Source organism: Erpetoichthys calabaricus, chromosome 5 (assembly GCF_900747795.2).
Source record: "Erpetoichthys calabaricus chromosome 5, fErpCal1.3, whole genome shotgun sequence".
Classification (NCBI taxonomy): Eukaryota; Metazoa; Chordata; class Cladistia; order Polypteriformes; family Polypteridae; genus Erpetoichthys; species Erpetoichthys calabaricus.
The window spans coordinates 226,526,038-226,538,870 of NC_041398.2; the positions used below are offsets into that span (position 1 = coordinate 226,526,038).

Here is a 12,833-nt window from a genome sequence, read left to right on the forward strand (position 1 = left end):
CTTGCAGGAGTGGTACTGAAATAGAGAACCACGGGGCAGCAGGTTTTCACTTCAGTAAATGTCTTTAGAAAGATAGCACGTTTGTACTCACATTCTGCCACCAAAGACATTTGTAATGTTTAGATTTTGCTTTTTTTTTTGAAAACTGAGTGTTTTGAGCACACAGCAAAAAGCTGTTTGTGTCAGGTTTCCCTCTTGTGACATTCCAATATACAGTATTATTCAGTTTATGATAAACTCACACAGGTGCAAATGATAGTACATTAATTATTAGTTTTGTTATTATCTGCATCTGATAGTTAAGATTCTGAATGCAGAAGTTAAAAACTACAGGGGAAAATTAAGAATTCTTTCTAATTCTTAAATAAATAAGTGAATTAAACCTGACACAAATATATATTCTACTACCCATAATAACTGGTCTGTAAAAAGAACAAAAAATGCTATGTCAGGAAATAAAACACCTAGAGCCATGGCAACTGTCCATGAATCAAGTACAAGACACCTGCTCTAGATTATATTAATAGTAAAGAACTCAAATCTACTTTTATGTTTAAGGAAACACACCAAGTTGTACCTTTTATATACTCTATAAAGAGAGATTTGAATACTATGTGGTACTAATAATTCCAAGGCCTTTATTTTGGACAGCTTCTGATAGAAAAACAGTTAAAAAATATTTGTCCCCATTCAATACCCTAGAACATATACCTGCACATGTGCCAAAACCATTTAATTTGAATACACTCTATCTGATCTAAAACTGTATTTAATGGGTGCAAACTCAGGGTATCCTCAAATAGACAGAATTTTGTTTGTCACGGGTGGTATCGTCACAGTTTTTGATGTATGAACTTTAATAAAACAAAGTTAATATATCCAATATTTGTACATGATTCACTTCAATAATAACAGCTACCCATATAAAACTTAAAAACTATTTATATGCACTACAGAAAAACTCTGCTTCTTCTAGAAGCTGTTACACTCCCTAAAATTTACACATTTGTGCAAGCTGCACCAAAAAAATATTTAATGAGCTCAAAATGTGGAGAGACTTGCATTGAAATTTTTTATTATTCATTTAATATTAAAAAATAATCCTGAAAATGTAATGCTGTCATTCAAAGTACTGCTAATAGCACTAGGATGTAGATTACATTGACCCATCCTGCCTAATGTGCTTGTCCGGTCCAAGGTACTGAGTGGACAGAGCACATCCTGCAGCATCAGGTGCAAGGTTGGAAACAATTCTAGAGAAGACAACGGTCCACTGTAGGGCTCTCACCCACAACTCACTCGGGGGGAGCCAATTTAGAGTCGCAACTAACATCCACACCTCTGGGGAGTAAGTAAAACCAGAGTACCAAACAACAAAAATCCTACCAAAAGTTATAAAACAGTCTGATGTACAAACAACAGCCTTAGTGTTATGAGCCATGACTTAAAAAGTATGCAATCCACCTTTAATAAACATATTTATACCACATTACTTATTAAAGTTTAAGTTAGCTTTGAACACTTAAGTTTAACTGCAAATCATTTTTTTCTAATTCAAACAACTGCTTGCTAAATAAAGTGAACTATCAAACGAGTTTACAAGATTTTAACTATGTTCAATTTTAAAAGTCTTGCTTGACTATGAAGTGATTTATTAATATGTTCTTGAAGTTAAAATTTCATGGGGACCATAACCCAAGCTGAAGTGTGAGCACAAAAGCACTTTTCAGTTTGGAAAAGGCTCACCCTAAAAAGCAGTTCATTCACAATGTTAACTAATCCGAACAGGTGGCACAAAGAAGCAAGCGTACACGTCAGGTAATGTGGCATGGAAAGGCATACAGTATAAAACAAACCTGATGTTTACCATGTAGCTTTGCTCCCAATCAGGAACACACAAAAAAAACTACTGGCAGCAAATGGAAAATACTTTTGACAACAACTGATGAGTGTTCATTTGAAAATTCAATGCGTACTAAAGTGAATATATGAAAGCAAGTACAGTATTAATTTCTTTCTGCATAGACATCTTTTGCAATTTGTGCTGTGTGATATTATTAACTTGGTTTCACAGTTAAGATGGCTCTCCTAGCTTAGATGTATACCACACCACGATTCCACCCTCCTACCCCATTTAACTTTAATTTTCCATGACAATGATATATAAAGGTCCTACTTTAGTGTGAAACACAATTTCTCAGGCTAACACCTTTGATCAGCAACTAGGCTGGCGTACTAGTGCAGTAGCCCATTCATTACCTCTTTTTCATCTCATCCCATACAACATAATTAACTTTATTCGACTTTCATATTGTATGATAATGTATTACAATGCAATTATCTATTTGCTCCACAAGGCTTACCATCACTTGGAGAAAGCTGGCATCATTGTGAGAAATCTGTTTTTTGATTCATACACCTCCTTTAATACTACCCAGCCATTCCCGTTATAGTGGATATGTAGGTGGATGAGCGTATGGTGTGCTGGACAATGGACTATCTGTCGGGCAGACCAAATTTTGTGAGATTCAAGGACTGTCTCTCCGATACGGATGCAAGAAACACTGAAGCAAGACATGAACAGTACTGTCACCTTTTCTCTTCATTCTGTGCACCTCAAACTATAAATTAAACACCAGGTCATGTCACTTGCAGAAATTTTCTGAGGAATCTACACTAATAAGGTGTACTGATAAGGGGACGAGACAAAGTATAGGAGTCAGGTGTAGAACTTTGTGTCTTAGTGCCAACAGAACTGTCTACAACTTAACATAAGCAAAACCAAGGAACTGTTTATTGACTTTTGCTGTACCAACAGTGCTATTATGTCCAGTCTATTTAGGGAGTGGAAATGGAGGAGGTGAACTGTTACAAGTACTCTGGTTGTCCCGATCAATGATAGGCTGAACAGGTCTTGTAACACAGAGGAGCTATATAAGAAAGGGCAGAGCAACCTTTATTTTTCTTAGGAACCTACACTCCTTTAATGTGGGTAATGATATACTTTATATGTTCTACAACTCTGTGAAGGCTAGAACGATTTTCTAAGCTGTGATGTGCTGGGCCAGTAACACTTGTTAAAAAGATGTCCACTGAATGAAAATGCTATTTAACAAGGTAGGCTCAGTTATGCCTTTCTCAGTTTGCTGGGAGTAGTAGCAAACAAGAGAATCAAAATAAAACTGAGTACCAGTATGAACAATGCTTCTCATCCTCTCTCTTTGACACATTAGGATAAGGTGAATAAACTAAGTTAGGGTGGAAGCTCAATTTCTTAAAAATCTGTTTACATAGACGAGTGCACTTATGGAATATTCCCTTGTCTGACATCATTAAACCACAGAGAGAGGGGGGGGGGCGGGGGGGGAAGTCAAGAGTCATATTAGCTGCTATGAATTTGAAAACAAGCACAGAGCCAGTGTTTCCCAAGATTGTCCTGCTGAGTGTACCACTGCACATTCAGCTTATCCACATAAACTTACCGATTCCTAAAATATTTTTGATACTGACAAAGATTATTTCAGCCAGTAGAATGAATAATATTATTGCCCAAACATTTGCATCAGAAAATGTATCGGGTGGGTTGTTTTAAAAAGAGTTTGCCAATAATAAATGGTGTAAAATCTTTAGGATGTCAAGTACCTTTGTAAAATTATGCAGCAAGTGATGTGATGAGTCTGAATCCAGTGAACATGCGTGCACCTCAGCCCTTAGAGATGCAAATCGACATTGCTCTTTATGGACATAGTTGTGGTGGAGAGTACAGACTGATCGCCGATCAGATTGGTGTACAAAAATCTACCATAAAAGAATTTGAGTACATTTTCTGCAAAGGCACGGTGTGGATAATGAGGGCATTATCAGACATGCCCAGACTACAAAATTCTTGACTGACACCTGGTTAAGGGTTTACATAGCCACATAACCTGGTTAGGGGCTGAGAAATGTTAACCCAGTATCTCAGAGATCAAAACCCCCTGTTTTCTAAAAGTTTTTTTTTTCCTAAATGGATATCATATTTTAAAAAATGAAATTACGTGCTCCTTCTGACTGCAGTGATGGACATCCAACATTGATTAATATTTAAATAACAAAGTGGCACTCATTTGGTGTGAAATAATATAAAAGACTTTCAGTCACCCTGGTTTTACGTTCATAACATTGTCAGATTTTCACTTTAACTTGATTTACTTGCTGTAATGCAGGCTGTTGAAAGTATAGCCACAAAAAGATTTTAACACGATATAAATTTAGGAAAAAAACTGCTACATGCCCTATCTGACAATGAAGGACATCTAACATTAATACATAAGGGTAAGGCAAAGTGGAATAGCCCTCTTTTGTTATAAGCTATCGCAGGTGACAAGGCAGCCCACCTACTGCCTCCTTGCCTACTGTCCTAAAGAACACACACCCCTTACTTAAGTACAAATGGACAGATATTTTGAGGCCAAATGATGAAAGTGAGAAGGTGACAGAGCCACTCAAGCTGTGCTACGTAATCTGATGTTAAAAAAAAAAAAAAAAACACTGCTTTTATTGAACTCCTGTAAAAAGCCAGATTTCCCCCTGGGGACTAATAAAGTGCTATGTAATTTTATTTACACTACAAAACATGGTGTGATATAATACTAAAGACTTTCAATCCCCTTAATTTTATGATCCAGACATTGTCAGATTTTTACTGTAACCTGGTTTGCCCTGTAACAGTCATGCAGTAGTGCATGCTGCTGAAAGCATAACCACAGAAAGATTTTTCACATATATATTTATATCATCTGCGGTGGGTTGGCACCCTGCCTGGGATTGATTCCTGCCTTGTGCCCTGTGCTGGCTGGGATTGGCTCTAGCAGACCCCCGTGACCCTGTGTTCGGATTCAGCGGGTTGGACGATGGATGGATGGATTTGTATCATACTTAAAGTACTAGGGTGTTGTTTAAGTGCCTTGAGCATGGGAAAGGCGCTATATAAATAAAATGTATTATTATTATTATTATTACCATGTTAGCCATTATGAACGTAGAGAAAAGCCAAGCAAAATGACACCTTTTATTGGCTTACTAAAAAGATGACAAAATCTTGCCTGAAGAAGGGGCCCGAGTTGCCTCGAAAGCTTGCATATTGTAATCTTTTTAGTTAGCTAATAAAAGGTGTTATCATACTTAAAAAAACACTATGTTAAATGCCCCATTTGACTACAATGAAGGGCCATCTAACATTAATACATACGGGGGATGGCTAGGTGAATTGGCCCTCATTTGGTGTGATGTAATACTAAAAACTTTCTATCCCTTGGTTTTATGTTGCTAACTTTGGGTGTGTGTACATGCACAGACAAATAACCAGGATAAAATGAGTAACCTGGTTAAAACAGAACCTGGTTCATTAAAAATACATATTTGCATGTGCAAAAAATGTAATTTTCTGGAGTTCTCCTTTGGCAAAACACTCCTACGTTATTAAACTGCACATTTTTTTTTTTTTTTTTTTTTTTTTTTAAAAGTTAAATGTCATCACCGGCTACCATGAATCCAAAAACAAACAAGACGCCTCTGATCATTTTTTTGTGTTTTATAAATATGTTTTATCCTTCATCCCCTTTTCACATCCTCAAACCTGAGCCCCAAAGACTCGACATATGCACACTGGCCTCTGTGTCACCCGATCACACTGTTTCAACATATCTTTAACAGCTGGATTAAAACTAAACTGACACTTTATTAATATTATTCTCTCACCAGAATGCAAGCAGCACACTGTTTTCTGCTTGGCTGTGTGACTAGACTCTGCAAAGAAGCAGAACAGAAGTACATGTGCTTCCTGCCTTACACATACTACAGCTAGGGTAATAATGCCGGTCTTTACACTTCATTAAAATAAGTATTGTGTTAGGTTAGATGTCACTTTAAAAAGTAATCTGAACACTTCAAGCATGTTCCTTTTTACCCGTTACCCTATCACTCTCAAGATTCTGCCTCTGAGCTTAGCATTATATGTTCAGCACCTCAACATAAATGTACCTATTTCTGAAATACTGAGACAGATTATTTCAACTAGGAGAAGGAATAATGCTATTGCTGAAGCATTTGCCTCAGGAAAAGTATCTTGTGGACACTTCCACCTGTGGCTGCTGAAAGCAAAGTTAAGACACATGCCACAGGTTAAAGATCCCTTGCTGTAACTCTAAGGGTTTACATAGCCAAATAACTGGGTTACATGTGGAGAAATCTACGTCTGTTAACCAAGTTTCTCTAACTGGAAAACGGGTTTACATGGCAGTTTAGAAACCCAATTTTTGTGAATAACTTATTATAGCAACTATAAATGTACCACTATTGTCAGATTTTGAATTTAAATTGATTTGCCCTGGAAGGGTCCTGCTGTCATGCATATTGTTAAAAGCACAATCACACACAGATTATTTTTCTAAATGTGTATCTGTATCATATTTAAAAAAATAATGTTGCATGCCAAATCTGACTACAAAGAAGGACATTTAATATTAATGCATGTACATAAAAGTGATGTTTAGGTGGAGTTGCCCTCATTTTCTGTTACAAGTCATCACAGGTGACAAGGCAGCCCCCACTGCCATCTCCTTGCCTGCTGTCCCAAAGGACACACCTCCCTTACTTAAGTACAAATGGACTACAACTCTTACCTGTCCCATCAGACTACAATAATAATAATAATACATTTTACTTATATAGTGCCTTTCCCATGCTCAAGGCACTTACAGAATATAATAAAGAACGGCAGCGTACACAGTATATAGCATTGTACAAACTAGATAAATAAATAAATAAGATTTAGATGTCCTTCATGTTTTCAGAACTCACTGTCTTAACATTAAAAATATCTACGGATGGCTAGGTGAAGTACCCATCATTTAGTGTGATATAATGCTAAAGACCCCAGGTTTTACATTCCTAACATTGTCAGATTTTTTTGCTACTGTAACCTGGTTTGCCCTGTGAGAGTCTTCTTGTAGTGCGAACCTTTGAAAGCATGATCACACAAAGATTCCTTCCCAAAATGTACATCATATTTACATATAAAAAAAATTGTTACATGCTATAGCTGACTACAATGAAGGGCTAGTAGCATTAACACAAAGACATGGCTAGGTACAGTTGCCCTCATTTGGCGTTACAAGTCTTCACAGGTGACAAGGCAGCCCCCACTGTCGTCTCCTTGCCTGCTGTCCCAAAGGACACACACCTCTTATTTAAGTACAAATAGAGGAATATTTCACAGACAAATGATACGTGACTAGGATGACAGGCCACCAAATTTGCGCTACGGAGATGCAAAATCCCAGCATTTTTTAAATTTCTGTATTTATTAAATAAAATAACGAAACAATATCGGAACGGTGCGGAATGTTAAGAGAGACCGACAGACAGCAGCCCTGTCATGTTAAACCAATTGAACGTGGAGAGCAACAGCTTCGTTCGTTCTGATAACTTCAATCTGGTATAAGGCGGCGGCTCGATTTTACTTTTTAAAAGGTTAACTATTCTAGTGACCACCAACTTCCAAGTAGAATTTGCGTAAAGAACTACACGGCCTAGTTGACTAGCGCTTCCCGGTTGAGGCAGCGCAGGAATAACGAACGTTCTCCAAACACGCCTGCACGAGGGTTCCACTCCATTAATCTCTTCGGTTTTCTTTCACAATTTCTAGAATTCTACCGTTTGGAAGACCAGGAAACTGGCTAGACGCGAACTCTCATGTTGGCAGTTAGGCCTCTGACAGGCCTCAGCCTCCCCAACGGCCACCTTGATGACAGTGCAATCAACATTGGGGCAAGTCGGCGCCCGAAGACTACAGAAGAACCGCGGGGCTGGAAAGACACCAAACTAGTTTTCATCGCCCCTTTCCTCCTTCTCGTACCGAAACTTTGAGGTACGGACGTGATCATTTTACTATGAGGCCACCCAAGTGTTCCACTAAGAACAGCGAATCGAAGGCCCGGCCTGTCCCGGGCACTCGAGTTCCGGCAGCACCCTACCGTCCTTGCGCTTCCTCCGGCACGGTTCAGGGTTTCAACTCCCCCCTCCAGCTCTGCCAGGATGGGGGGGTGCAATGAGAAGTGGCTGCCGCCATCATTTGCCTCCCTCCTTCCAGTGCATTTCAATATAAAAACAACGCCCCCCGAACACCACCACCAACAACCCGTGCAAAACTAAAGCGCTCCCCAGATTTCTCTTCCCCTTTCGCCCGCCGTTGCCCGCGTTTATCGTCCTCACCTTCATGTCGGGACATCCTACAGACGCTGACACAGCCCCCTCCTTGGGCTCCCTGGCACGAATCACGCAAGACGCAGCCGCTTTGGAGAAGTGAAGCCGGGACTCGCTCTCTCTCGCCTCTCTGCTCATGAAGATGGATCCGGAGCTCCCAGCTCTCTGCCTCCCCCTCGCCGTCTGTCGCGGCCGTAGTACACACGGCACCGTGGCGGGCGTTACAGTGAACACTAGGGGGCGCGCGTCGCCACATACTGCAGCACATCGGCCGACCGCTCCGCAGACGACGCTTCTTTATCGACTCGATTTCCTGCGGTCGAGCGCCTCCCGAGACGTCGCGCCGGTCGGGATGCCATTCGCTCAGGTATTGTAAAGTGGCGTGCAGGCAAAATTAATACAGTCGGCAGCTGTAATAGTTAATAAGAATACATGCGATTTAAATATTATGGGTGCCTTCAAATGTTTAACGATGATTAAAAAAAATCCTGATTCTGGGAGTTCTGGAGCTCCACAGTGTATGTGCCATTATTTCAAATTCACTTTAAGAAAAGGTTGTCTGATAATGCAAGGGAAGTTCCAATAGTCCTTTTGAATTTGTACCCAATGGCTGATTTTTTTTTCAGGGAATCTTTCTTAACTATTCACAAAAACATCCTGAGATTTCTGAAGTACACATTTCATTATGATTGTCAGGGGTGGATCTACTACGAAACTAATGAAGTTTAAACTTCAGGGCCCCTAATCCTAGAAGGGCCCCATAAGCGACTTTAGTCCGCTGTTTAAAAATTTTGAGTCTCTACTGTATGAGAAGGGTTTTTATTTTAAAATTTGATCATATTAATGATGCAGTGTAATTCAATACAAAATAATAGATAAAAATTAAATAGTTATTAAAGTATCACATAGGCTATTCACTTTAAGGATGTTTCATTGTAAATTTATTTAACATAAAATAGTTATAAATAATTGAAATTACTATTAACATTTTTGACAGAAATTAACATTTTTTATTAAAATAATGTATACCTATCACAAGCTGTGAAGCAGAAAGGAATTTCTCAAAGCCATCCTTTGCAAAGAACAAATTTCAGACTACCGTGACTGAAGAGTGTTGAAATTCTTTATGCATACAGTTAGGTCCATAAATATTTGGACAGAGACTTTTTTCTAATTTTGGTTCTGTACATTACCACAATGAATTTTAAATGAAACAACTCAGATGCAGTTGAAGTGCAGACGTTCAGCTTTAATTCAGTGGGGAGAGCAAAATGATTGCACAAAAATGTGAGGCAACTAAAGCATTTTTTTAACACAATCCCTTCATTTCAGGGGCTCAAAAGTAATTGGACAATTGACTCAAAGGCTATTTCATGGGCAGGTGTGGGCAAGTCCGTCATTATGTCATTATCAATTAAGCAGATAAAAGGCCTGGAGTTGATTTGAGGTGTGCTGCTTGCATGTGGAAGATTTTGCTGTGAACAGACAACATGCGGTCAAAGGAGCTCTCCATGCAGGTGAAAGAAGCCATCCTTAAACTGCGAAGGGGAAGGGGATTACAGAGAGGAGGTGAAGTCATTTGTGGAATGGTGTGATAAAAACAATCTGATACTGAATGTCGAAAAAACAAAAGAACTGGTGATCGACTTCAGGAAGAAACAGCTGATACACATCCCGGTCTACATTAAGAACACTGCTGTGGAAATTGTGCAGTCTACTAAGTTCCTGGGAGTTAATGTGACGAACAACCTCACCTGGTCCCTGCACACCTCCTCCGTCATCAAGAAAGCTCACCAGCGCTTGATCTTTCTGCGGAGGCTAAAGAGGGCCCATCTCAGTAAGTCAGTCCTCACCACTTTTTACAGAGGGACCATAGAGAGCGTGCTAACCAGCAGCAGCTCTCTGTGGCAGGAGAGCTGCAGCGCTTCGGACTGGAAAGCACTGAGGAAAGTGGTGAGGGCTGCGGAGAGGATCATTGGAGCCCCGTTGCCTAATGTACAAGATTTGGCAAAACAACGCTGTCTGGCCAGAGCTGTGCGGATTTCTAGAGACCCTACTTATCCTGCCTCTGAACTCTTTTCCCTCATGCCCTCAAGCAGAAGGTACCGCAGCCTGAAATGTAGAACTACCAGGTTTAAAAACAGTTTTTTTCCTACTGCCGTTCGTCTTTTAAATGAAGCATTTTAGTATTTTATTGTAGGCTGATTTTAACTATGTGTTTTTATTAATGTCTTGTGCATCGTATTTTCGTTCTGCAGCACATCTTGGATGTTCTGCTAAATGACAAATAAAATTGAATTGAATTGAATTGAATTGAATTGAAAACAGAAAAAAAGACAGCAGAAGACAACAGTGGTGAATGATCGCAGAATAATTTCCATGGTGAAGAGAAACCCCTTCACAATAGCCAGCCAAGTGAACAACACTCTCCAGGGGTTAGGCATATCGATATCCAAGTCTACCATAAAGAGAAGACTGCATGAAAGTAAATACAGAGGGAGCACTGCAAGGTGCAAGCCACTCATAAGCCTCAAGAATAGAAAGGCTAGATTGGACTTTGCTAAAGAACATCTAAAAAAGCCAGCACAGTTCTGGAAAAACATTCTTTGGACAGATGAAACCAAAATCAACCTCTGCCAGAATGATGGCAAGAAAAAAGTATGGAGAAGGCGTGGAACAGCTCATTATCCAAAGCATACCACATCATCTGTAAAACACGGTGGGGGCAGTGTGATGGCTTGGGCGTGCATGGCTGCCAGTGGCACTGGGACACTGGAGTTAATTGATGATGTGACACAGGACAGAAGCAGCCGAATGAATTCTGAGGTGTTCAGAGACATACTGTCTGCTCAAATCCAGCTAAATGCAGTCAAATTGATTGGGCGGCGTTTCATGATACAGATGGACAATGACCCAAAACATACAGCCAAAGCAACCCAGGAGTTTATTAAAGCAAAGAAGTGGAAAATTCTTGAATGGCCAAGTCAGTCACCTGATCTTAACCCAATTGAGCATGCATTTCACTTGTTGAAGATTAAACTTCAGACAGAAAGGCCCACAAATAAACAGCAACTGAAAGCCGCTGCAGTAAAGGCCTGGCAGGGCATTAAAAAGGAGGAAACCCAGCATCTGATGATGTCCATGAGTTCAAGACTTCAGGCTGTCATTGCCAGCAAAGGGTTTTCAGCCAAGTATTAGAAATGAACATTTTATTTCCAGTTATTTAATTTGTCCAATTACTTTTGAGCCCCTGAAATGAAGGGATTCTGTTAAAAAAATGCTTTAGTTGCCTCACATTTTTATGCAATCGTTTTGTTCACCCCACTGAATTAAAGCTTAAAGTCTGCACTTCAACTGCATCTGAGTTGTTTCATTTAAAATTTATTGTGGTAATGTACAGAGCCAAAATTAGAAAAAAGTTGTCTCTGTCCAAATATTTATGGACCTAACTATTGTCTCTAGAAAATTACATTGCAAGGGTGCTCTCATATGACAAAATTGTACGTGGATATGTTGCTAAAATAAAAAAAACTAAAAACAGAAAAAAGATTCTTTTGTAAAATGTGCTTCATGTAGTATGTATTTTCATAGATATCTGAAATAAAAGATTTTATTGACTGTGGTCCTTTCAATGTTTTATTTAATCATTCATGCATGTAACATTTCCCTAATTTTCATTTCCCCATAACTCGAAACCTATAAGACATAGGAAATGTTTATTCACAAGTGTGAGTTTGACATATGAGATAATCCAGTACAGAAATTTTAATCAAAATGTGAGATGTAGTGGTTACATTCTGTCACTGATGGAACCCAGAAATGAAGGTAGGAGTAAATGTCTTGTGCAGCTGCCAGTGACTTTCTCCAATGAGAACAAACGAGTGTTCATGCTCTACCAACTTTTCATTTCAGTTTATCGACAGCAGAAAGCTCATATTGATGACCAAGAATGGACTCAGGGAACCTTACAGAAGTGGTTTGCCTCACCCTAGACGTCAACACAAAGAAATGTTTGGCTGAAGTTCTCCTGAATCTCTAGAGAGGTTGTCCCAAGTGCAAGTTGAGCGATTGGTGTCCTCACCATAACAGTGCTCCTGCAGGTCAAGCCACCAAGTTCATCCTCTTCATTGGTGCCTCTGAGATCATCCTTTTGGATGTCCCACTCTACTCGCCTGCCATGGCCTCTTGTGATTTCTGGCTCTTCCCCAAAATCAAGGCCAACACGTGTGGATAATGCTGTGAGGATCAAGAAGACGTAATCAAGGCTGTGAATGAATAGTCCAGACTCTCTTCCTGTGTGGTTCGGAGTTGGTGGAACAGGCTGCCCACCTATATCCATACTGCTGACTCCCTCAATGTAGTTAAGAAGCGATTGAAGATCTGTCTGTTCTGTGAATATCTGTCTAATTGAAAAGAGGAAAAAAAAAACTTGGCAATGTGATACTTTATATTCGTGGTTAATTTGTTGAAGTTTAATTGCTTTATTGATTGTAATCTATGATTGTAAATGTATGAGTTATTACATCTTTTCACTTGTGGCCATCAACTTTTGCAACCTGTCCTATTACACTTGATGAACAAACAGGCCC

At 39.5% G+C, this 12,833-nt stretch overlaps 1 protein-coding gene across 1 annotated transcript in view; it reads right to left on the minus strand.

Moving 5' to 3' along the window:
• Positions 1-8,637, minus strand: part of kcmf1 (potassium channel modulatory factor 1) — an 85,011-nt gene extending 76,374 nt beyond the window's left edge. The window contains exon 1 of the mRNA XM_028802605.2: positions 8,254-8,637. Coding sequence (XP_028658438.1) covers positions 8,254-8,512 — 259 coding nt within the window. The 5' untranslated portion in view covers positions 8,513-8,637. The remainder of the gene's footprint in view (positions 1-8,253) is intronic.
• Positions 8,638-12,833: the final 4,196 nt, after the last annotated feature.